Raw genomic sequence first — 24,224 nt, 5'->3', positions numbered from 1 at the left:
AACTGGCAGAAGCTGCTGAGGAGGTGACAGAAGATGGAAAACGTCTTACTCCTTCCAACCAACTGCAGGAACTTCTATGTAGTTTGATCAAGTAACTCTTATTACCACCAGGTAGCTACTTTTACACTCAAAAAGCAGCTCTGGAAGCACCACATTCTTCACAGCTGTTCTCAGGATGGGGCTTATCAAGGCAGAAGCAGCTTCTAGGCTGATTTCAGTGAGCTTCAAGGAGGCCTTCAGACTAAACTCCCTTCACTCATTTTGTCTGAAGACACAAAAAATCCCCCAAGGCTGTTGCACATTATGAGCATTCCTGGATTTTCCTTTTGTTTCCCCAGCTCTCAAACACTCTGCTCTGGCATTAACACTTTCTTTACATCTCCCTGCCTCCATGAGCTCATTCTCTATGGAAACTACTTCTCAGCTGGAGCCGTGAGTCTATCATTTTCTTAATGACTTGACAGAAACAGAAACAGCAACACTTATCTGCACACAGGTTAATGTATTTAAATTCTTCCCCAAACACTACTTCTTCCCCAGCGACTGCTGGGGCTCGAACAAAGACCAAGTGACTGTCTCCTTTAGAACTGCTTCACGGTTCACAGCTTCTCCCCGTCTGTTCTGGCTGTATGTTCCCTGGGGCTGTGCATGTCTAGTTCACGTCTTAAACAGTGCACCTTGCACTGCTGTTGTCATGCAAATAATAATCTAAGTTTGCAAAAAAGGCGCTTTTTTGGCCCTACCTTATCAGCCAGTGAAGGAACGGTTCATTAGCCTTAATGGGGGTTTCCAGTTGCTTATAAGATCCAGGAGTGGTATAAAAGACTTGTCTCATTGCTTTTTAAACTGAGCAACAAATACTCCATTAGGTGAGCACAGGGCTCTGAAAGCTGATTATATGAAGCATGGAGACAGACGCTCATATACTGGGCATGCAGCATTCGGAACAACATTGCCTGTCACTAATTACACGTGATTTTCTGGACTACAGCCCAAAACACTTGCAAATCCTCCAATCGATCCTCCTAAAGTCACCTTTCAGGGTGTGGATACTTAGCACCTTCTATAAACCATCTCTTTTAGAAGACGGTTGGAAATAGTGCGCCCCAAAACTACCACTAATTTCAGAAAATCATGGCAACAAAAGTAGTTTTAGCCCTAACAAACCAGGATTTGATTCAGTTCTGCTGAAACCTAAGGGAGTAGCTTTACTGTAAAAAACAGGAATAAAACTTAGTCAAGGGGTAGTAATCCCTATACCAGGAGAAACAATTGGGAAAATGTTCTTGTAATATGTCATTCTTTAGCTTTTTCCTATTCTTGTAAAACATATCACCGGAGGCAAGATCCTGAATGTGATATAGGAATATTTTTCAAGTTTCACATCTGAAGCGCTTCAGAGCCATTAGCTTGTCATTTTTCAGAACTCAGCGAAAGGTGAGCGACAATTCCCCGTCAGCTGAGGGAGGTTAAGGGGATGGAGCCCGGGCCAAGGCAGAGGCTGTCCCTGCTTCCCACGGTGATGGAGCAACCCACTCCTCGTCTGCCACAGGCTGCATCCTTGTGTTTCGGCTGTAACATGGGCTTTGCTTACTTGATTGTTCAAATGTTGTGTGCAGCCAAGCTCAACACACACCCTAAACCTCAAACACACAAAAACCTTTAACAGTTCTCTAACTGTAACACCATTAAAAAAAAAAAAAAAAGTCATCTGGAGAAACTTTTAAACACAAACAGACCGACTAAACTACTTGAGGCTGGATTCCCATTTACAAAGCTCTGGTTTTTACATGCAAGCCTTTGGAATTTAATTACTTTGATTACATTACAACCATTGAGATAATTGATATTTTACAGAGAAGCTGAACAGTAAAACAATTTAATAGCCCATTATGAGGATTTTAAGTGACCCGATCTTTTGGTTAGTTTCCCATGTGCCTTGGACATCCTGTAATTTCCTCTGCCCAGGCTGAGATTGTCAGGTTGTCAGAGATTTTTAAGTGTCACGTAAGACTGATGACTTGCAAAGCACAGCACATGGTAGAGCACAATTCAGCATCAAATGAGCCCACAGTAGGAATCCTGTCAAGCCCAGAGCAGACACTGTAATACTCATTAATTACTAGATGAATGTTAACTATGTCATAATTAGGTCAGCAGTGTTTTTAAGCAATATTACAGCGAGACTAACTCTGGAGACTAACCTGGTTCAAACTAGCGCAGAGCCTACTCTGCTGCCACTGCGCAGCTCCCAACAGTTTGGGAAATCAGTTTAATCAACACAAATCTCCTTGTTCTCTGTGGAGTTTATAATTAAGTGAAGACCAGATGAGGTCGTTCACAGCCGTAAGATGTGGAGCTGGCACAGAGTTTGCAAAGCAGAGCCGGCATCCAAGCCGAGCCACGGCGCTTGCTTGGGCAGCGGGAGGCAGCCGGCACCCCGGGCACCGCAGCCCGGCGGCTCCCCCGGCCCCTCCGCAGCACTGGGACACCCGAGGGCAGGCAGGACAGCAGGAGCTCGCACCAGATCCTGCAGCTTTCCCACAACTGTTTATAAATGGCAAGATTGCAAATACCTGCCTTGTGCGTATCCCCAACTCCTCGGCTTTTTTGGCCTGATTTTTAATAGCTGCAGGTTTAGCCCGATTGCGACCACCTCCAAACTGCTCACCCTCCCGGTGTGAGAACCCAGGGCAGCTGCGAGCAGACACTTGCAAATCCTGATAACTTGGTGAACAAGCCCTGTTCAATTTTGGAAAAAAAATGAAGTCTATTTAGGACCCAGGTTTCCAGTATTCTTCCCCTCTTTGTGCAAAACACGTCTAAAATGTTTTCTTGTGGAGTTCCTACTGTTTAACCACTTTGTGCTAGCTTAAACCATCTCAAAAGTTGCAGGACCGCAGAGGAGCAGGTAGGTCCGACAGCACCCACAGAGTTAAAGGTAAACAATAGGTTTTACTGTTCATCATGAATGTTAAGGTTAAGCTGTTTTTCATGTCCTAAATACTCTTATTAGTACTTAAATAGTAATAGATTTTCTTTTTAATAAACAAGAACAAGCTGAGGGTTTTATTTCAATAGCTAAGAAAAAGCAAAAATGTCAGCTGGCATCGAAGAAGGTATAAAATGGTTCGTACTTTCTGTAAATATATTTTTATCTAGTGAAATACTGAAGCTTTATAAATTGCACTTTTCCTAAAGCAAACACGACACTAAATTCTACAGTGACTTGGAAACTGCTTGACAAGACGTTTTAAGGTTCAATAAATTTGGGTAAAATTTGGAAATAATTGTAAGATGAGACTTCCAAAAGCAACTAGTGACAGCGGGCTTGCAAACCACAGCAGCTGACAGTCTAATTTTCAAAATTGCAAGAGCAAGAAGCATCCACCTCTGAAATTACGCTCTTCATGGTGTAAAGAAGGCACTGTGGTACCTCTTTGATTAAAATTTTACATTTTACTCCTTTTAAAACAATTATCTGATGACCTCATTTGCTGGATGTTCCAAGTCTCAGGCGAGGGAGCAATGTCAGCACCTGAGCCCACCGAGTTTTTGGCCTCTCTGCTAAGCAGAGCACCTATGAGCAGGAAACTGGGAGATGGTTTTTAGGGTGTAAGCCCTTGCAGGGTGTGAACTCTGGCCAGTGGTTAACACAAGGGAGAGGAGAGCATAGCAATCAGGTGGCCACAGCTTCTTGTCCTGCCCATCCTGGGCTTATGCTGGGATCAGTGACCCACGGATGGGAAGCTCCAGATCCCAGTGCGAGTCCCCAAACTTCTCAGTCCTGTAAAGGATGTAAGAGGTTCGATTCTATACGGCATCTACTCAAGAAAGAGTGGGCACATTCAGCTGCCAAGCCATCAGTGCCAACAGAAATCATGCTGGTAGCATCACTCTGAGCGAACAGTTTCATTCATGCAAAGCAACCTCAGGACCACAAACCTATTTTCTCATCCCCTAAAGGGCAGAAGTAGTGTTTGGATGCTGCTTGACCATCTCGTGCTGAGGATGTCACTCTCTTAAGCAGCGATTTGAAATATGCCTCTTACATGCTGGCAATACCTTTCATCAAGGAGCTTTATACGTTGTGCAGTTGGCACGTGGAGCAGTAGCGATGATTTCACGTGCAGCTGAATTGTTTCTTAAACAAGGCACGATAGTTTGGGATGATCAGGTTGAAACTCTCCGAAACATTTCTGAAGGCAAGCTCTTCCAGGGCAGAAAAGGAGCTGAGCTCCGAGCGGGCAAGGGCTGGAGCACAGCGTGTGTTGGTGGAAGCAGCAGCCTCCAGAGCAGGGTCAGCTGGAGCCCACCCAGCTCGGGCAGGCGGCTGAACATGGGCTGGTTGGCACAAGTCAAGGCCACCACGTCCCAGGTTATCTGCAGAGGCTGCTGCATCGACACCGGGCTCCTGAAAACGTGCTGAGGGGGAGCAACTTATTTGTCCTTCTTATCCTCCTCACTGTTCTTTAGACAACACACAGTGCCAACCCTCCGCATTGTGTTCTGCAAACCTCTTATATCCCTTTCAAGCTCTAGACAGGACAAACTCTTATTTACTTAATCAATAAAATAAAAAAAATAAGGAAGGGGGAGCTGATCTGCAGCATCCATTCAAGAACGGACTCACTCCTCCTGTCTTTGCTTTGGTGCTGCACATGTATGACTGGGAAGTGGCCAACCAGGCATTAAAATAAACATGGAATGGTTAAAATATCAGCTCCAAAACAGATGTTGAAATCTTACTGCATTTCCCAAAGCTGGTGTTTACTGCCTTGGCAACCTAAGAATGCTGTTTTGCTTAAAGCACAATTTTAGTAATTCTTCTGCCTTGAATAATGTGAAGGAATTTTAAAATTATTTCCAGACCTTGGTAGCTCCCTGACTTATTAGAGGAAAGCACCGGCCTTTTGTCTTTAGGAAACTGGTACGAGTTTGGCTGCTGTCAGGAGGGGAAGGCTTTGGTAGCCTAAACTCAGCCTTTTAATGGATCGTAGTCAGGAAACAACCACACACCGCTTTACTTGATAGCACACAACTGGCTCTCCTCCCTTAAAAGATGTTGAACAAATTACTCCTCTTTAATCCAGACAAGGTAGATTAGAGCTCAGAGACTTGACTTGGTCCAGCTGTATCCACCTGCTTGCAAGCAACTGTGCTGTCTCAGACTGCATTTTTCACCTCTTCTAGAGGAAATTTAACACAACCGGTCCAGAACTCTTCACTGTGGTCCTGCAGGAGTTTTACAGGATGTTATACTTGCAGGAAACGTACTGGAAACATTCCCGATGCATTTATTTTCTATCTTTTCTTTTGTGCTCGTTCACAAGTTTAACACAGTAGTCTGCCCTGGAGATTTCTAACTACGCAGCAATTATGGGGGTAAAGGAAGATTCTGAAGTCTCATCAAAGCCTTGCTGCCCATCACAGATTCAATGTAATATTAAACACCCGAAGGGTTTTTTTGGAGGAATTTGGACAAATATTCAGAGGGGTTTGAAAAGTCACGTTCATAACGCAGCCGTAGTGTCCTGACACGTAAGGACTGGCTTATTGAGCTGGCGATGGCATTTTCTGTTTATGAAGGAGAGCTGGAAGGTGCAACGATTACTGCCTTTCCTTCAGCTTGTTTTGGTGATGGAACATGACTATTAGGGTAAATCAATTAGCCTCCGATTACAAGTGTTCAAGATACTGCCTTTGTACAATTACTCCTGAGGAAAAATGTTATCTACTATTTCATTTTCCCATTGTCTTTGGAAGTAGAAAAGGGATTAGCGCTACAAAATTTACATCTTCATTTGCAATTATGAAGCCTTCTCAAACACAAAGACATTTGGGAATTATCTAGCCGCAAACCTTAACCAAACGGATGCAATTCCCCCCTATTTCCCCACCGCAGCATTTCCTCCGTTAGCAGCGCAGCAAGGCAGCACCCGGCACTTCTGCTTCCACTGGAAAACAAAGCAGATGCTACTGCTTGTGTCAGATGCCGCGTGAGCTGCTAAGCAGCCTTGAGAAGGCAAAAAGGGAAAGTCTCGCTTGTAAAGCTTTGCACAAGGTCTCCGGGCTGCAAACAATGGTGCCGGCTGTCAGCGCGGGCACGCACCGCCCCGCGCGCGGCCCTGATTGTGCGCCTTCAAGGTTACACGGTCATGTAAACCAAGGGCACGGAGAAAAACGCTGGAAAACTCAAAAGCTTCATGGTCATGGGTTTCAATAGCCGTTTCTTTTGAAGGATGGCACAAAAGGCTTGTGGGACAGGAGCGTCTCGGAGCTGCGATAGACTTCTCTGCTGCAGCACATAAAGGGAAGGGGATGTTGGCCTTGCGTACGGCTTGTCTGCAAAACAAAAGGATGATCCTTGGTGTCCACCAGGAATGGGAAATGAAGTTGGCAATGGGGTTTTTCACCTCGAGGGAGCGTTCCCGGCCACCGCCCTTAACAGGAGGAAACCAGATGTCCTCAGGTACGCTTCCCATGTGGAGAAACGCTGTCTGCATATAGATACACGGAGGCACGCACACTTTTTGTGTGACACACAACAGGCTACTACGGCCAAAAGCCTCACAGGGAAAGACCTTTCATTATACAGGCAAGGTTGAGAAAAAAAAGCCATGCGGTACATAACTTGTCTTAGCTAACCCCAGCAACAGATGCCATTAAAAAAGCGAGCCTGCTGGGTGAGATGAAAATGCGGTCTTTGCCCTGGCCATTTGTTACGTGCAGATCTGTTTAGGAAGGGTTTGGCAAAGGACCTGTCTCGGCAGAGGACTGCAGCCCTGCAGAGCCACGCAGGGGCTCCTCATCAGCCGCCTCTTCCAAGCTCCCTCTGGGGCTCCCACCTACCCAAGGGTGGCAGTCCCTCCCACAGACCCCCGTCCTGCTCCTCCTGCAGATGTTCCATCACTCACCCAGAACATCGGTGCTTCTCCTGCGGGTGCTGTGCCTCACGCCCGGGGGCGCAGGGGCTGTCGCAATGCCCCATCTCCTCCCTGTGCCCCAACAGCCATGCGTGGGGCACGGTGCCTGTGAATTCCTGGGGTCAGCCCCCCAGGTGCCCCACGGTGGAACTGCCATTTCTTTTGTCTCTTGTGAGGATGGAAAGGGGGAAAAAAAATCAGCCCACTGGCTTTTGTCCTAAATTCAGACCAGCTGCTTACTAGTATTGTCCCTCTGCCTCACTTTTTACCCCCACAAAGCACACTCCTGGGCCCCCAGCTTCCAATTCTCGTATGTCAGTGACATGAATATCTCTGTCTCCTCTGGAACAGACCGCAAATTCTGCTGCCTTTCATCTGAGAAGTGAAACCCCAAAAAGCTGAGTCTACTGAAGGGAGCGTATAGCTGGAGCCTGCCCTGCTCCTGCAGCTGGACGGTGGAGCTGCCCTGCGCCGGGGGGCTGCCCCCCCCAGAGCTGCGTGCACCCCCAGGGGCTCTGAAAGCTCAGAATCCTCCATGGGATGGGACACAAACATCTCTGAGCTTACCTGGCAGGCAATTAAGCTGTTGCTTTGCTCTCCCTCCTCCTGGCAGACAAGTGCTACACCAGGGAAGGTATGCAAGGCTCCAGCCACTGACACGTTTGGTGCAGCCCTCCCCCCCCCCCCCCCCCCCCCCCGCCCCCCATTTCATTTTGTTTTGTTACTGAAACCATCCATCTGCCAAATGTCACTAGCTGATAAGAACTGCCGGTTTTTAAATCCCCATTTGTAAATAGATGTTGGCTGACATAATTAATGTCTACCATACAACACAATTTGAATTACAAAGTAAAGGCAATTTAAAAATCAGCCTCCACATGATTACAATTGATACTCAGCCTATAAATTCCATAGCCCCAGGAATTACTTAAATTTCTGAAAATGAATGAAAATCAGTACAAGATGTCTTTCAGGAAAGCAAGACCAGAAGTGGAGCATCTGAGATAAACTAAATAGTCTCTTGAGATAAACATTCTTTGGCGCAGTAATACCTACGGCTCCTAGGCCACCACGGGTCTGTAAGGTCTGCTCTGCTGTCAGGGCTGCTATCTGCTATGCCGCTGCCACCTACTCAGAATAAATCCCCTTAACTGATAAGCACATTATGTTGAGGACCCCTGCTTGTCACTTCCATCTAACTGGGTGGTTTATATGAACACGGTGGCACTGAATTGCTCGGCTTTAAGTCACCGATACCGCTTGCGGGCTGGGATCAAGCCTTCAGCACATAAGCACAAGAAGGTTAAGGGAAGAAGCACAAAATGAAAATGTCTAAGGCAGAATACAGGCTATGGCACTCGGAAACATTTACCCCAGCTTCAGTTTTTCTGCTAACTAGAAATAAAAAGTTCAAATGGACAACAAACATTTCATACAAGCAAGCTGGGGCATTAGCTTGGGGAGAAAGACCAACAATGCAAGAGTAATTTAAAGCACATCTAGGTTGTGCCTCTCACGTGCCAAAATAAATAGCTCCGTTCCTTCCTAAAGAGGGCTGTGCACCGGCTCTACAGCAGCGTGGCACAGGCAGGAGCAATCCTGCACATGGATCCTGCGCAGGAGGAGGATCCAGCACAGAGCAGAACATGCTGCCAAGTCTGCCTCTTTTTCCTGTCTTTACGCTATCACTTAACGCTTTAAGTGAATTTCATTATTTTCCTGCTAGTTCTTCCTTTGTAAGATCAGGAGAAATAATTTGAGGGTGTCTAGATTTACTAGAAAAACAAATCTCTTTAGAAATAAATAGTGCCACAAAGGAGCAATGAAATCTGCTTTCAAGGAAGCAAACGTGTTACTGCAAATCACAGGCTGGCAGTTAAGTTCTGCATAAATACACCAGATACGTGGTAGTGATAGGTATGTGATAAATTACATTTATCATGCACCTTTGACCATCTCACCTGCACTCAGCTCCCCCAGTGAGGAAATGTTAACATTCCTGATCTTTCATCAGTTTCAAACAGCTGCCATTAAAAAAAAACAGCCACCAACCAACAAAAAGCCACAAACCCCCCCCCCCCCCCAACGCCACAACAAAGAATTCCACATCTTCCCAGAGATAACCTTATCTTTCGCATTTGAAATGTGAGGTTTTCTCTAAATTACGTTAGCACAAAATCCAGGGTTGGGGACAGGATGGTCAATCAGGTTTAAAAGTATATAATTAAAGTTACCTATCAGGGCAGAAATGGAAGCAAGCATCACTAGGAACCAGCGTAAGATCTGAAAAAGATGTGTAGCGTAAGGAATACCAGCAAGCGTTTGCATCACTGGATATACAAGGATCCCAGATTTTTATCTGCAAATATGCCATATTTGTTGCCTGTGCAAGAAATAAGGTATTAGTCTTTGAAATAAGGAAGTTATAAACAAAATGAGGACAAATTAAAACAAGGCTGCTCCAATCTGAGACACTGTTATCTCTGGAATTGGAAACTAGGCATTTCCAGCATCTTGCTGCAGTATCCACGAGCCATGCCAGTGATGTTACCGAACCCCTGGCACTACAGAAGAGCGCGGCCACGGTTGTCCCAGTACCCCTGGTTACCCCCCTCAAATGGTAATGAAAGGTCTACAATTCAATATTGTTTTTCTTAAAACCAGCAACATGTATACCAGTGTGGCTGCTGTGAGAAGATTACAAGGAGAGAAAATCCACAGGAAAATGTAAACTCAAAAAATCACCAGTTAAAGTGGTGAGAACCTTTCTTCTCATTAGTTTTCCAACTCCCTTCCTTCACATTCCTCTTTGTTATTGAGTGGAATGGTCGTTGTTTTTTGGTTTTTTTTTTTCTTTAAATGAGGTGCAAATGCATTTTCACACCTCTACCTAAAACTAGGTTAAGTCTCCAAGCTAATTACACATTATTAATGAGTTCAACAACTGTGGGTAGGCTGGTCAGAGAAGGATGCAGGTCTGCACGTCACGTATGTATGCACGCAGATGCACGCTTATACTCTGCACAGGTCTGATGCTGCCAGGTGCTGAACTCTCTTCTCATTTGCAATAGTAAAATGTTTAACATTGAAAATCATAGTCTACAATGCAATCCTTTTCTTCTGTTTCTCCCTTTTTTTTTACAAGGTGTTTGTGGGGTTTTTTGGAGGGGGAAGTGGTTTTTTTTAATACTGAAAATACAGTAAAATATTACATTCAGATGACCGTTTTCCAGACTCTCCCCAGGTATGCTTCATTGCAAAGACCAGCATCACCTCAGTAACACTTCTCTCTCTATTAAACAAGCCACCTGCCTGCGCCGACACAGACCGGGAGGTGGCTGTAGGAAGTTTTAGCTACTCAGAACAAACAATACAAGACTGGGTTATGTACCAGCGCAGACCATCATGTTCTGGCAAGGTCTGCTCTGCTGGTTTAAAGTTACCATTTTCCACTGCTGTCATCATTGCCAGAGATTATCCCCTCCACAGCAGAGCTGGCAGAGGGACACGTAACCCCATTTCAGTTGTAAATTAGAGAGGAAGAGCTCGCTTGGGACACCGGCAGTGCTCCCTGCTGCCCGCCATACAGGGACAGCTTAGCTCTCTGCAAAACGGGTCTCAAAGACCAAGCTGTAACCTGACAAATTAAAGGCAAGGAAAATCAGTGCCAGTTTACCTTGGTGTGCTGGGCTTTAACTGCAGCAGTTTAGCTGCCATCTTAAAACCAGGGGCGAAAATTTGAACCATGACAGGCACTACAGCAAGGGCTTTTGGTGAGATGGAGCTCTTCGCTCCCGCTCCTCCAGGCTGGACTTTGCAGATGAAGCATTGGCACGTGAGAGTCATCTTCTAACGTCAACTCTGCAGTGAGGTGCCAAAACCAAAACAGAAATCCCTAAACAACCTAAGATCCAAGGTGTAAGCATCTGCAGCCAAATGATGAGGTTCTTAAAATGATACATGTTGTGGTTTTAAATCATTGTCTTCTCTTCAGAAATACAGAGCTTCTAATGGTGTCTGTTACATGCTCCTGAACACAAGACACTATACATACACATACATACCATTTACAGGGCTAAATGTATGTAAAAAAAAAAAAACTTTGAAAGAAGTAAATGTTTGTATAGAAGTAGTGCATACATTTTTTTTAAAAAAAACACCCACAAAACCTTTCATCCTAACTTTGGATTAGATCTGTATCAGAACATACATCAACAAAGCCAATTCAGACGGACTTTCATAGGAAGTGCGCAGAAATTAAGAAGTGCGTAGCATAAATGAAGGACAGATTTTGCACTGATTCTAATAATTTCTGTTTAAAAATCTTCCTGTTGAAAGTATTATTCAAGCTTTAAATATGCCACACTGTGGGATGAGTGTGCACTAAAACAATTCTTAACAGACCTGTTAATTGAAATCATTAGTTTCTTCAGAATACAAGTATGTGGAGCTACTTTGATTCTTAAGTTTCTAGCTGGCAGGAAAAAACAAGCCCTAACTGTGTCAGAGTTTAGCTGCTGAAGAGATGAGTGGTTTATGAGGGATGTAAAAATGGTTCAGAGTTATTAAAATAGAAATCTTCGTTTGCTTTTCAAGGAGGGGGGACAGGAACATTTATAAACTAAAAGTTTAGAAATGGGCAATTAAGAAATACATCAATAAATTAATCTTCCTAGGATATTTTCTGGCTTGTGGGAAGACAGTAATAAACACATCTGAGAATTTTCCAGCTGAAAGCTCCTGCCATCTAAGCCGGATCTCACTGGGTATGGTTTTAATCCTGAAATTACGTAACGTTTTCTTCCATGTGAACCCCAAAGACGCTAATTTCCTTCTACATTTATTTTTAAGATGGCCTAAACACATATTCAGTAGGTCACAGGCTTTTATCAGCTCATGTTTGCCCCCGAAACGCCCTGTAAGGAGTGCGATACCATCATGTCTACTCATTCAGTCCCCACGGCATCGTGCTGTAACAGACTTTGGCATTGCAAGCAGCAGAATGTACCTGCTTTTGAAGCAGTATCAGACCAAAAAGCCTAAAAAGCAAGCTTTATTTCCTTCTGAGCAGGTCTTTTTAGATACCCTAAAGGCAATGCTGACAACCGCTCACCCCGATGCAAGGGTTTTATACTCACCGGCATCGAGACTCCCGGTCGCCGCGGTCCAGCCCATGACAGGGGGAATGGCACCGACGACAGCTCCCACCCATGTGTTGGCAATGCTCATCCTCTTCATGGGCGTGTAACAACACGTGTACAAGAAAATGTTGAAGGCTCCCAGGGCACCAGTGAGAGGGTTTACTCCCAGTGTCAGCAGCGCAATTCCCGGGATGCCGCAGGAGGCAGCAAAAGAGACAGCGAGTAGAGGGCTGTGGAGAGAGCCGGAGACATACACTGAGCGCAAGTCTGTCTTAAAGAACAACCAGTCCCGCTCCTTTTGCCTCCTCCCAAAAATTAAGATTGGATTTTTACTACTTTTTCACTTGCCCAGCCCAAATTTTCCCATTTGAACCCCCCACCCCAAGAAAAGCCTTTCTAAAAAGTTAAGACAATCTTGCTATTGGTTTGCAGTGACAGGCAATCCTTGTTGTGAGCACCGTGTTCACCACAGAAATTCAACCTCTGCAGCTAAACAGCCCTTACGGAGAGCTGGTGCTTCCAGCAGATCTTTCTCTTTCATTTCAATCTTAGTAAATTTTGACCTCTGGGAAAAGCACTTAGGGTTTAGAGTAAACGAGGATGGTTGTAGCTTGTCAGATTTTTAACTGATTGAAATCATCGAAGGGATCCTTTGACTGAGATGCAACAGGGTTAGACACAAAATTAGGAAGCATTTACAAGAAAAAAAAAAGAGTACATTCAATCATTTTGAAGTTACATCAACAGGAATAAAGTACTTTTTTGCTTTACTGAAAAAAAGGGCTGATTTTTCTGCATTCCCATTTAGCTTACACACTGTGCTAAGCAGGGGTAGCACACCAAAGCAATTCTGGCAGCAGAATCAAAATCAAAACTTATTATCTTCTAAGTACGACTGGAATTAACTGAAGATATTCTAGGTTTGGCTGAAAGCAGCAAACATCAGAGATGCAAATGATTTCCGTTGATTTCTACTCCACATCAGCTAAGAGCTCAGGGAAGGCTGGAAAATCTTGTTAAAATCTGTAAGAAAGTGGCTGAAGCTACGTAAACTTCTGCTAATAAGTTCCACAATAAACACTCAAATACGACGAACAAGGATTTTTTGTTTGGCTACCAAAACCACGCCATGATGCAACCCTAAGCAAGTTTTATTTGTGATCCCTTGCACAGATCAACATGTTTGCTGCTGGCGGAGATCTCTTCACATGTGCTCGTTCGAGGGTGTTTGGTATAATGGGAAGAGAGAATTAAATGCCACTAAGAAATAACGTGGTGTGGGAGACCTCTGGAAGGGAGGAAAATGCCATTAACTGAGTTGCATTTAATAACCCATGTGGCTAAACACACACTTCTAGTCATCCATATAAGACAAGAAAATATGTGTGCTTGCCACAAATGTCTCTGCATGAAGTTTAGCTTTACACGTTTTGTCTAATTGAAAACTATGCAGCCTTTGTATTCTACAATCACTTTGCCCTCTGGTCAAATCCTTAACCCTAAAATACGTGTTGCAAGCACTACTCCAACCCTCATAAGAAAAATTTGCTGGTGGGGATGAATTTTATGGGAGTTTTATCAGCAAAAAATCCTACCCTTCAAGTTTTGATTTTTAAGGCCTTTGTTGAGCCAGTATGGCATGGGCATCCTAAATAACTAGAAGAACTAAAATGAGCAAATCTCACACTAAAGATCTGCCTTCAATTTAAATTAAATTGACTAAGTCATTTTATCCAGCTTTTCAATACCATCAACAGATTTTAGGTTACGGAGCGTGCACAGAGCACATTTACGCTGCAGCATTACCAGTCTTGGTGTTACTAATATATCAGGAGTAGAGGCAGGGTACATCATTGCCATCCACTGACAATGAGATGTATAAAATTTAAGACTGTTTTCAGGAGCCATACTGTGAAAGGAGCCATACGGTGCTGTGCTCTCTGGTTTTGCAGCTAGCAGTGCTCTTTTGCAGCAAGGCAGCAAAACACAATCTGTACCGTAAACTGCCTCAACGCCGACTACAAATGCCGAATTTCGTAGATGTTGCCCCTCTGCAATGAAAGCCTGACTGGGTTTGGTTAAACAAATCTATCTTGACTGATTCCTGAATAAAATACAGTCAGACAGTAAACACCAGATTTACACAATACACACTCTCGAGGCGACAAAAGACCAGCGTGACCCTCTGAGGCCAGGCTGCCCACGTCGGCTCCCGCCGGGCTCACAGACATAAATGAGGACACAGTTTGACCTAATGCAACGAGCGCTTTCCTCACTAATCAAGAGTGAAGACTCCTGATCCAAAGGAACGCTACACACCACCAGCTGGTCACCCAGCAGCAGAAACCAGCCCCTCACGACTCCTACGGGCAGGGAAGGCAAAGGCTGGGAGTGCAAATACCCCCGCGCGGCTGAAGCCAGCACTGTGTCCCCCCGCCGGTGCCAGCCCTGACACCACCCGTGCGCTGCCCTCACTGATGGGTTGGCAAAGTACCTTTAAAAAAGAGGCTTTATCAAAAGGGAAGGGTGAAGTTATGTGGCTGAGGCCTCCAGAAAAGCTGTGCTGTTCCTGGGGGATGAAAACACACTTCTTTCTTGGTTTCTTCCTTTTTGCCTCTTTAAAAGGAAGTTCCTGGAGGCTGTTTGATTAGGGTCTGTAATAGTCCTAATGATCTCAGGGGAGGGAATCAAGTCAATGGCGGTTGTTCTTCATCAGCAGTTGAACTATAATACTTTTGGACATCCTGAAAGTATTGCATTTTCTACTTCTCTCCAGTGTTTCCTTAACAATCAAGGAACTGTAAAAATTCTTCTAGAAGAGTAACTGTCCAACTTACAAATACAACTCCAACTGAGATCAGAAACTCAAACTGCGGTCTGATGATTCAGCTTTGTTGTTTCTGCCCCTCAGAATACTGTTTGGCATCACAAAGACACTGCAATCGGGAATTAGGACCTTGCCTGCTTGGTGAGACATGAGGCAGAGGAGAATTCAACCCACTCTCACATAAATATGTCATGTTTATAAGGTCTAGGAGAAGTCTAAGCAGCTCCTCATTGGGAAAGAGAGAATGTTTGAGGAAAACATTGGGAGATTTCAGTCACTGGTGCAGTTCTTTCTGCTTCAGTGACCTGCAGTATTTTAATAAGACAAGACTGACTCTAGGTTTAAATCAGCGCAGTTTCAGGGTATTCCAACCTCTACTAGCTCATAGTCTTCTAGGGACTGTTACGCATCTCCGTGTTCACACTAGGTCTGTCCTAAGTCAGGCATGCAGCGTGAGGCTTGCTGATTTGGTGCACGTTCCTTTGCCAGACTGCCTGTATCTCACCCAGGGAACACAGGACAGCAGGATCTCATTCTGGAGCAGGAGATAGGCTGTGATGCTGAGCTGTCACTGAATTAGCCCCACCACCTAATGACCACGCAGCTCCTCCCGCTACAGCCTCGTGACACCGCGCAGTCCAGCGTGCATCACAGGAGCATCAGTCCTGGGTAACCCAGCGCCAGAGAATCCTCATGCGGTGGTCAAAAGTGGCTGCGGGGTCTCTGCTGGCTTCCTTCATCCTTAAACCATCTCAGGCAGTAAGTGCAGGCTGATGACAGATGCTGGTACATAAGCCTCATTTCACTTGGGCGTTCACTTATGCTAAGGGAATCGCTCCCATGGGAAAAAAAGGCAATCTTCCATTGGAAAATTGGCCAAGGAGCTAGCTCAGAAAGCAAACATATTGAGTAAGAAACTAGGTTTTATGATGGATTCTTGGGAGGAGTTGGTTTCAGTTATTTGACTGATTAAAATCAGACTTTGGAAAAATACTACAAGTGCCAAATGAGTTCTCTTCAAATTTCAGCTCTAAAATACCCAGTTTGTCACCACACAGGACACCTCCTAAAGGAAAACCAAAACCTGGTAGTTCTGCCTTGTTCCTCCTTCTCCTTTACTGAGCATGCATCTGCCAAAGTCTGCCTACTAACACTGCTAGAAGACACTCACATTCAACTAAAAGCTTTTGAGAGAACTTCAGCTTGAACATTGAATAATCAAACCCTTCCTGACTGAAAGAAAATGTGGTGACATTTCTCTCCCACAGCATTTACCCAAGACGGACTCTCCCCAGCCACACTCCACTGACAGCATCCAAGAGGAGGAGGAGGCGCAGGACAAGGAGCAGAGACCCAGGTTTCTCCTCATTCAACTCAAAGCTTTTGTTGACACAGAGGTGTCCGGAGAGATGCTGTCGGTCAGGCAGGGAGGATTGCTCGAGAACACCCAGAGCTATCTGAGGTGGGGAAGGGGGAGCAGGCAGGACGAATCCCATGTGGTCGATATTCAGGCATCCCCTGCACACACAACCACCGGGCATCCATGTGGACCCCACTCATCGTATTGTTAACGGAGACTTTGGACAACGCAGCTGCCTGTTTTAATTCATGTGCAAAAGCAAATTCTCCGAATCTAGTTGCCACTTACATATGATCTGGTTATACCTATGTAATGATCTTACACACATGTGCATGAAATATATTGATTTAATAAGCTCCAGTGTCATGGATACTAGCACTTATTGACTCACAGCGTTACTTGGAAAAATGGAGAGGGGAAAACAAATTAAAGCATTTGCCCATCTATAAAATTAATGTACTATTTTACCTATTTCACAGCAGCATTAACAAGCTTAATATCTATAAAGATCAATAGCATCACTACTACACATGCTTTTCTATGCTGTCTTTGGCTCTTTGGCAAAACATTTTGTGAAGATGACTGTCAAAGTACAGTTTGATCTGCAATTTAAAAAACAGTATGAAAAAGGGGGGCAAAGTTCAAAGAAAATTTTTTTAAGAAAAAACAATCAAGAAATTAGAGAAAATTCCCTCTTAAAAACCTATTGATATTTTGAAATATGGAAAATTCCTGCATCAGCATCTAATGCTTTGACCTGTCTCTGTGAATATATTGACACTCATATACAAACACAGACACAAAGCCCATATGAATTCTGAATAGGCACATTCATGCAACCAGCACTTGTATGCAATTCATGTTCAGATGTTATGTAAATATGTAAGAAACTTAATTTTTGACCTTGTGTTAATGGGAAACAGGGCACACAAAACATATTTACATAAAAGTGTAAGCCTGAACGTAAGTGTCCATTTAAAGCTGCCTGCATATTTTTCAGGTGAAGCACAAGCGCTGATATTTGAAAATTGGATTCAAAGCCTAATAGAAAAGGTAATAAAACAAATCCCGTCTTCTCCCTGTCTGTCAAAAACCTTTTATGGAAACATCACCCACTTCTAAAAGGGCAAACTAAAAAAAAAAAACAAACCAACCAACCAACAATGCTCTTTTGTTTTGCTGCAGCACGCACAGAACACCTTAATGGATTGAACCATTCAAATTCCCAGCTGGTTACTTTGCGTTAGATCTTATTATTATTGACAACTCTCCCTCGAGCCACAGGGCCAGGGATCTGTCCTGCCAAAGGCAGGGTGATGGTCGAACACAGGCAGGAGAGGGATGGTGAAGAATGAAGCGCAGAGGGCAAGCGCTGTGCCGAAGGGCAGGAGGCCGGGCAGAGGCACAGCACCACTCGCTCCCCCAGCACCGGCCAGGCTGCGCATCCCCACAACGCACCCACTGCATCCAGCCACGGGCTGGGCGGGAGGAGGAAGGTGGGAAGGGAAGGAACTTATTTAGAACCATTTCCACGTCCCAGCGAAGCCAAGACATGCATCCTCACTTTCCTCTGACTAGGATTTTAGTAATGCCAAATGCTCTGTGCAGACTACACCCTTTAATTAAACTGCAATTCTGCTTCTTTTTTATGATGACACAAAAACTGCTTTGGGTTTTTGGTGAGTTTCCCGTTCTGTTCAAAACACAGGTTCAGCAAGACCACCACGCTTCCTCCCCTCACTCATTTGCTGCTGTTGCCCCCAGAAATGATCCTAAATTATCCCTGACTTCAGCATCTTCCACGGTGGCAGGTAAACAGGACCGAGACAATAAAGATGAGATTGACGGCTCAGATTAATCTCAGTATTGCTACTCTGGGTGCAAATTCCATCTGCATATAGTGTCAAAACAATTTGTCGTAATAAGAAAAGGAACAGCCTGAACCAGCCTCACGCACATACAGGCTGAAAATAGTGGGAGCTTGGAAGAAGGTATTTGGCAGACAGAACACAAGTGTGATTCTCATCTCTGCAATTTCATTTCGCCATCACAGGCTGAGATACGAGGCCAGTGCATGAACGCTGTTCCAAAGCCATAATTAAAATCAGATTTCAGGAGGAAGCATCGTAAGTTGCTTATTATTTCTGGAATCTGTAGGTACTAAAAATGTCCCCGGACTACTCGCCAGTACAAGACTGCTGGAGGAAGCCCCCTCCTCTTCCTAATTTTTTCCAGGTCAGCAGTAAGTTATTAAGGCTTCTGAAGCCACTTACAAACTCAGACAAAAGCATCAGCCTGGAGTTTTTGCATTTTTCCACCAGCAATGAGAGGTTACACCAGCTGAAGTGCAAGTCACAGCCCTCTGAAGGTTTCTGTGGCCGCGAAAGCCCATGTTATTTCAGGAGTGAGGATGTCCATGGACTACCCCAGCATAAATGCACCTAATGCCATGCAGAAAACCATCATTCTCCCCAGCTGCTGATGTACACTTTTGCTCATCTCTTGGCATCTTCTCAATTCCTGTGGCCAGGCAACTGCCAAAAACAAGTCCCAGGGTAGGAGCTGAGCCTGTGGTCACCATGACTGTCATGTGGTGCTGAGCTACAACTTGGTCACCTCCCTCAGCTGCAGAAGTATCAGCCAAGGGATTTTTTTCATTTCATTTATTTATTTATTTAAAGAGCAGCATCCAAGAACTGCTGAACCCTCCTCCACAGCTTTTAGAGGTCTAGCAAGAAAATCAGGGAAGGACATCAACCCCAGGAGTGACACTAGGTAATCCCATCCCACTGGGAAGATGCAGGGCGCTGAAGACGTTGCACACTGCAGCAACGCATGACTGCAGCGAAGCCTTCCTGCTCCCATGGCTTAGGTAAGGGGCAGAAGGACCCATCTCCTTCAAGCCCACATCTGGACTGCATTTGTGTCATTTCCAGCTCTGCTTCCCCAGATGGACAGATGCCTGAAACCAGCAGTGGGGTTGTCTGCTGGCGCAAGTGCCGCAGAGTCAGCTGACTGCGAAAAATGAGCCAGAAGGCTGTAAAAAGCACATTTTGCCTCGAATAGTAACGGTAGCTTCCCTGAGATTATTTTTGATGGGAGGTTAAAAAAACCCACTCATACAGCTTCTAAGCTCAAAGCAAGGCACAGAGCATTCAAAACCAATCAGTAATCACGGCAGAAAACTGAATGATGGCAATCTACCAACAGTGAAATTAAATTTTAACTTTCCACACAAATCCTTTCAGCCTGCATATTTATATACTTAGTAATAAAAACCATATTCATGACCATTGTCAGCTGTAAAAGTTCTACAGTAATAACAACAACACTAATGGAAACTGAAACTGGAACAACATTGCCTGGATCAGTAGCTTCATCGTGGATGACTTTTCTAAAATTATTCTAATTTTTTTGCAGAAGACATTAAACTCCAGAAGAGTCCTACAGACAGACTGGGGATGCACCTGATAGAAAAAACATCCACACTCAGATCTGACATACTAAATCAAAGTGGTTACACCACGATACATTATGACTCCTAATTAGCAGAATTTTGAGGCAGCATATGTTTTTTCTAAAGACTCAAGGCATGACTGACAAAATATTTTTATATTCAACTACAACTTCCATTTACAGATTGCATTAGTCTCAAGGAGAGATATTTCTTTCCAATTCAAAGGAAAAAATAGCTTTAACATTGGCAGAATGGTCATACTGCCAGACCTCTTTATTTCTTTCCTGTAGATCCGATTCAGCATCAGGCAAGCTTTAGTAAACACAGGCAGTCCACGCTCCCACTTTTGATATCATCTTCCACAGGTACACTGTGACTGAACATTATGAAAAGCCCAAGAACCTGCTGATTAAGTCTTAATCTTCCGAAGTACCAGAATAATATTAAACTGAACGATATCTATCAATAAGCTAAAATGGTACTATTTTAAGGGAAAAAATGTACAGAAAGATCTTAACAGATACTAATTTATTCTCTCTCAGTCATGCAAGAAAGTTCATGACTCACAACAAGGGATGAAGGATGATGTATTTTGAAACTAAATTACACTTTTATTTGGGAATTCAATTTTTCCCAATCAACTCCAAATATCAGAATACATGCTTGTCTATCATTTACCACTGAAGACTGACAAGACGTCTTAGATGTCTTTTAGGAGGTGCAAACAAATGGGGAGCTTTGTCAAATTGGTTTTTTTTTTTTTTTTTTCCTTTAATGAATTATTTAGCTTTGTCTTCACAGGTTAAGAAGCAGTATCTATATTCTGTGTCTGGTGTCTCATCCCCCAAAATGTGTTGCTGTGGCACATCAGGCTCTACGTGCACTACACTTATTTTACATTGAATCCCCTTTAACTGGGTATAACACTACCACAATCTTTAAGACTGCCAGAACACACTGGTTGCAATTCTGCCTGGTTATGTTTTTGTAACTGCCTTTTTTGTGAATTGGTTTCTGGTGATAACTATGACAAAGATGTTGACAATCTCAGATTGGACAGTACTTTTCCCCAAATGTAAAAAAATAGTGTAGAAAACAGTGGAAAAGTTCTAAAACCAACTTGTAACATGAAGTCTGAGCTGAGGAGGAACTCTGTGTTAAGAGGAGGTATGAAACTTGTAGGTGCTCCCACAAGCCTAACGAGCTGGGTTAATGGGTAGCATTAAGCACACTTAAATCAGGAGTTCAACACCACAGCATTGTGTCTCCAGACAAGAGTTTACCGATCTAAATCTCAAATAAACCTCTTTAAAATGCAAATCTCTGCAAAAGGAATTACCTTTAATATCTTTCCTTTGTCCACAGGGCTCAGCCAGATCCATCAGCGCCCACCTGGATGTGGTTTTGAATGACATCTGGGCCATCAGCAGGGAAACGGTGAAGGATTCAATGAGCGGTGTCTCAGTCTCCCAAGGAATGTCATACGGTAAGAACTCAGCATACGAGAAGCTCAGCGCTGGATAAACACATATAGGTCTCGCCATGGAGTTGCCTTCTTGAGTTCTGGCACAAAACTGCCAAGCTTTGCTATCTAATATACTTGTTCAGAAGGGTACTCAGTGTAAATAAATACAGACTAGGATAAAATATCCCATATCTGTGTCAATTCATTTCTCTCCCAATGAAGAAACAACCCATGCACAGAGCCCAAGCTACCCTGTCATGATTGTGTATTGCTATTGTATAAAAGCATAATCAACACTGTGTTTTAACCAAATTGGAGGCAATTAATTCCCCTCGCTCCTCAAGAATCTGAGCTGCAGATGTTCTGTCTCCTCTGCCAGAGCGAGGGACTTTAAAACTATCATAAACAAACATGGCTAATTTAAAAGAATCATTTCATCTTGAAAGGGACACATCTCTCTTATTTATGCTTGCGTAAATCAAAATTGGCTTGATCGATTTTGCTGAAAGTTTCCACAAAGACGCACTGTGTATGCTAAGCTGAGGTAAGAGGAATTTCAACTCAACTGAAAAACAGAGAACTCTGCACACCCTCAGCACGGCGCTTTCCCCTGCACATACCCTGCTCTCATTTTTATCAGTCTAACGCCACGCAAACGATGCCAGGAGCCGGTCATTCACTGTTCATGGGTCCAGGAGTCTGCCCAGGGGACTGAGACCAAAACACCCACAGGTTTGGGATGAGAGAGCTCAGGAAACCCTGGGGCGACTTACTGTTCACAAATACCATGTTCAGATGGAAATAAAACTTTTTATGCTGCCCTTTGTTATTACACTGCGGCTCCAATTGGGCCTCGTCACTTCACTTGAAGTAAAAAATTGAAAATGAAAAGGACCTACACTTGTAAAATGTTTATGCTCTTATTACACTTGCTATACACACCAGAATGCTAATCATAACAACCCTCAGCAACCCTGCGGAGCGTCAGCACGCTCCTTGTTCCATGGCTTTGTTGGGTAGGAGTGAAAGGGTGAATAATAATAATATTCACAGCTTCCCTGCAGTTGAGAAAATGTAAATATTTTTTTAAAGTGCTAACAAGACAAACCTACAGTAAATTTGAAAAATGTCCCCGTAATATTTAAACTAAATCCTCCTCTTTAACCTAACAAACCTAACCTTATAACACGGCAGTTAAGTGATCCATTAATTTTATTTCAAAATCTCAGTTCTCTTTTTGTTTAAGAACCAGAGACCAGCTGACAAACAGGATGGATAATACGGTCTCTCCAGAAACATTTTCCTGTGCTGTAGTGATTATGATTAAATCTAGCATGTGCTTCTGCAGAGCACTCAGCCAACGTCTAGTAAGCAGCAGTTAAAGAAGTCTCAGGCCAGTTCTCCACCTCATTAAGATGGAGAAAACTAAGTTCTAAAGTATTTATCAACCAGTTCTTAAAAAAAAAAATAAAATAAAAGAGAGAAAAGATAGTCCAGCCATTCTTGGTATAGGATCACTGACTCCAAATACATTCCCAGGAGCCACAAAAATGAAAGAAATAAGTTATACCCCACAGCCACAGACAGCTGGACAAGAAGCAATGGTCTGCAGTAGAAGGAGCAGCAGGCTGTAGACACCATTAAGTGGAAGAGTAATCAAGCAGATGAGCCTGTCAAATTGCAATTTAAGTCAGACCCTTCCTGCCTATCTGCAGATTCCTCTGCAACACTGCAAGCACGCATCTGATATTCATATCATCTTAAGACTCTATAGCATGCTCTTAAGTTTCACCTGAGACATGAAGAGGATGAGGATGGTTGTAATTTGGGATTTCTGCGGTATTATTTTGGTAGTTTATCCACAGTTAGCATCTGGAGCTATAGTTTACAAATATTCGGTGGAAAAAAAGCAAAAACCCTCTTTGTATACCATCAAAGTGCATGAATACACCATAACTATTGTCACACACAGGCAGCAGAATCAGTCACTGTGGCCCACGCTTTACAGCTTGATTTATAATATAATATTTCTTGTGATTCTACAGCCCTAGAAAAAAAAATTAGATAAAACATATCAAAGAGGTTCTCCACATATCTCAACCTCAGGAATGCAGCTTTTCTAGTCATAAAGACTAGAGAGCAAGCATCTGTGTTAGCACAGCTAATTAAAATGTAAGAAAAACCTCTTTTATATCTGACTTGTGAAGTTGATAACATGTAAGTTATAACTTGTATAAGACATGATAAACTCTGTCCTTCACAGAAAGAAATGCACTTCTAACGTGACTTACTGTAAACAGATCTCAGGGTATAGCAGCTTCTAATCAGAGGCAGCTCCGTAATGGACTTGTTGAGCGGTGACATTTCCTACAACACTTGGCACACATTGAATAATGATGCTCTTGTGGTTAAACCAGATAAGATTCAATACTAATACAGGGAACAAAGTGTTGGGTTTTTGACTGCATTAAGCCAAAATGTACAAACATGAACCTGAAATGTTTGACAGACACAGGAAGAAGAGCCATCAGGAGAACACTGTGCTAAGACGGGAAAGGATCTCGAGCTTTAATTTTGCTTATTTGTGCAGTGTAAGGGGGAAAACTCGCTTTAACATCACCTTTGAAGAAAATGACTCATGACTAGTCAGTTAAAAAGGAGTCAACGGTTACAACTGATGGCCAAGAGGCCCGTTCATATCGGACACAAAGATGGAAGGATTAGTGTACAATAGCTTGGTTCCCTCCAGCTCACGGGGCTCTACCCCCTGGTGAGGAGCTGACATGAGAGGATAAGACAACTCCATTAGGAGCCCGTATCACTTCTCCGCAGCGCTCCCCACAAGCAGATGGAGCAGCTATTTAGCCAAATGCACCGTGACTCCTGGTTTATACATGAGCATCTGGGATGTTTCCTAACGTGGGGCGATGTACAATGTACTCCGATTTATCTACTGTCCCACACGCAATTAAAGATTCAGATAAGTAATTTGGCAGCCAAGGCCCCTTGGCTGAACTGAAAAGCAGCAAGGCGTGAGGGGTCAAGTGT

At 43.8% G+C, this 24,224-nt stretch overlaps 1 protein-coding gene across 1 annotated transcript in view; it reads right to left on the bottom strand.

Moving 5' to 3' along the window:
* Positions 1 to 24,224, bottom strand: part of LOC121081302 (protoheme IX farnesyltransferase, mitochondrial) — a 104,587-nt gene that overhangs the window by 2,112 nt on the left and 78,251 nt on the right. Inside the window, exon 6 of the mRNA XM_040580216.1 lies at positions 12,065 to 12,297. Within this exon, the coding sequence (XP_040436150.1) occupies positions 12,065 to 12,297 (233 nt within the window). The remainder of the gene's footprint in view (positions 1 to 12,064; positions 12,298 to 24,224) is intronic.

The sequence above is a fragment of the Falco naumanni genome, chromosome 1 (genome assembly GCF_017639655.2).
Source record: "Falco naumanni isolate bFalNau1 chromosome 1, bFalNau1.pat, whole genome shotgun sequence".
Lineage (NCBI taxonomy): Eukaryota > Metazoa > Chordata > Aves > Falconiformes > Falconidae > Falco > Falco naumanni.
Note: the sequence above shows the minus strand (reverse complement) of the source record. Positions and strands in the feature narration are given on the sequence as shown.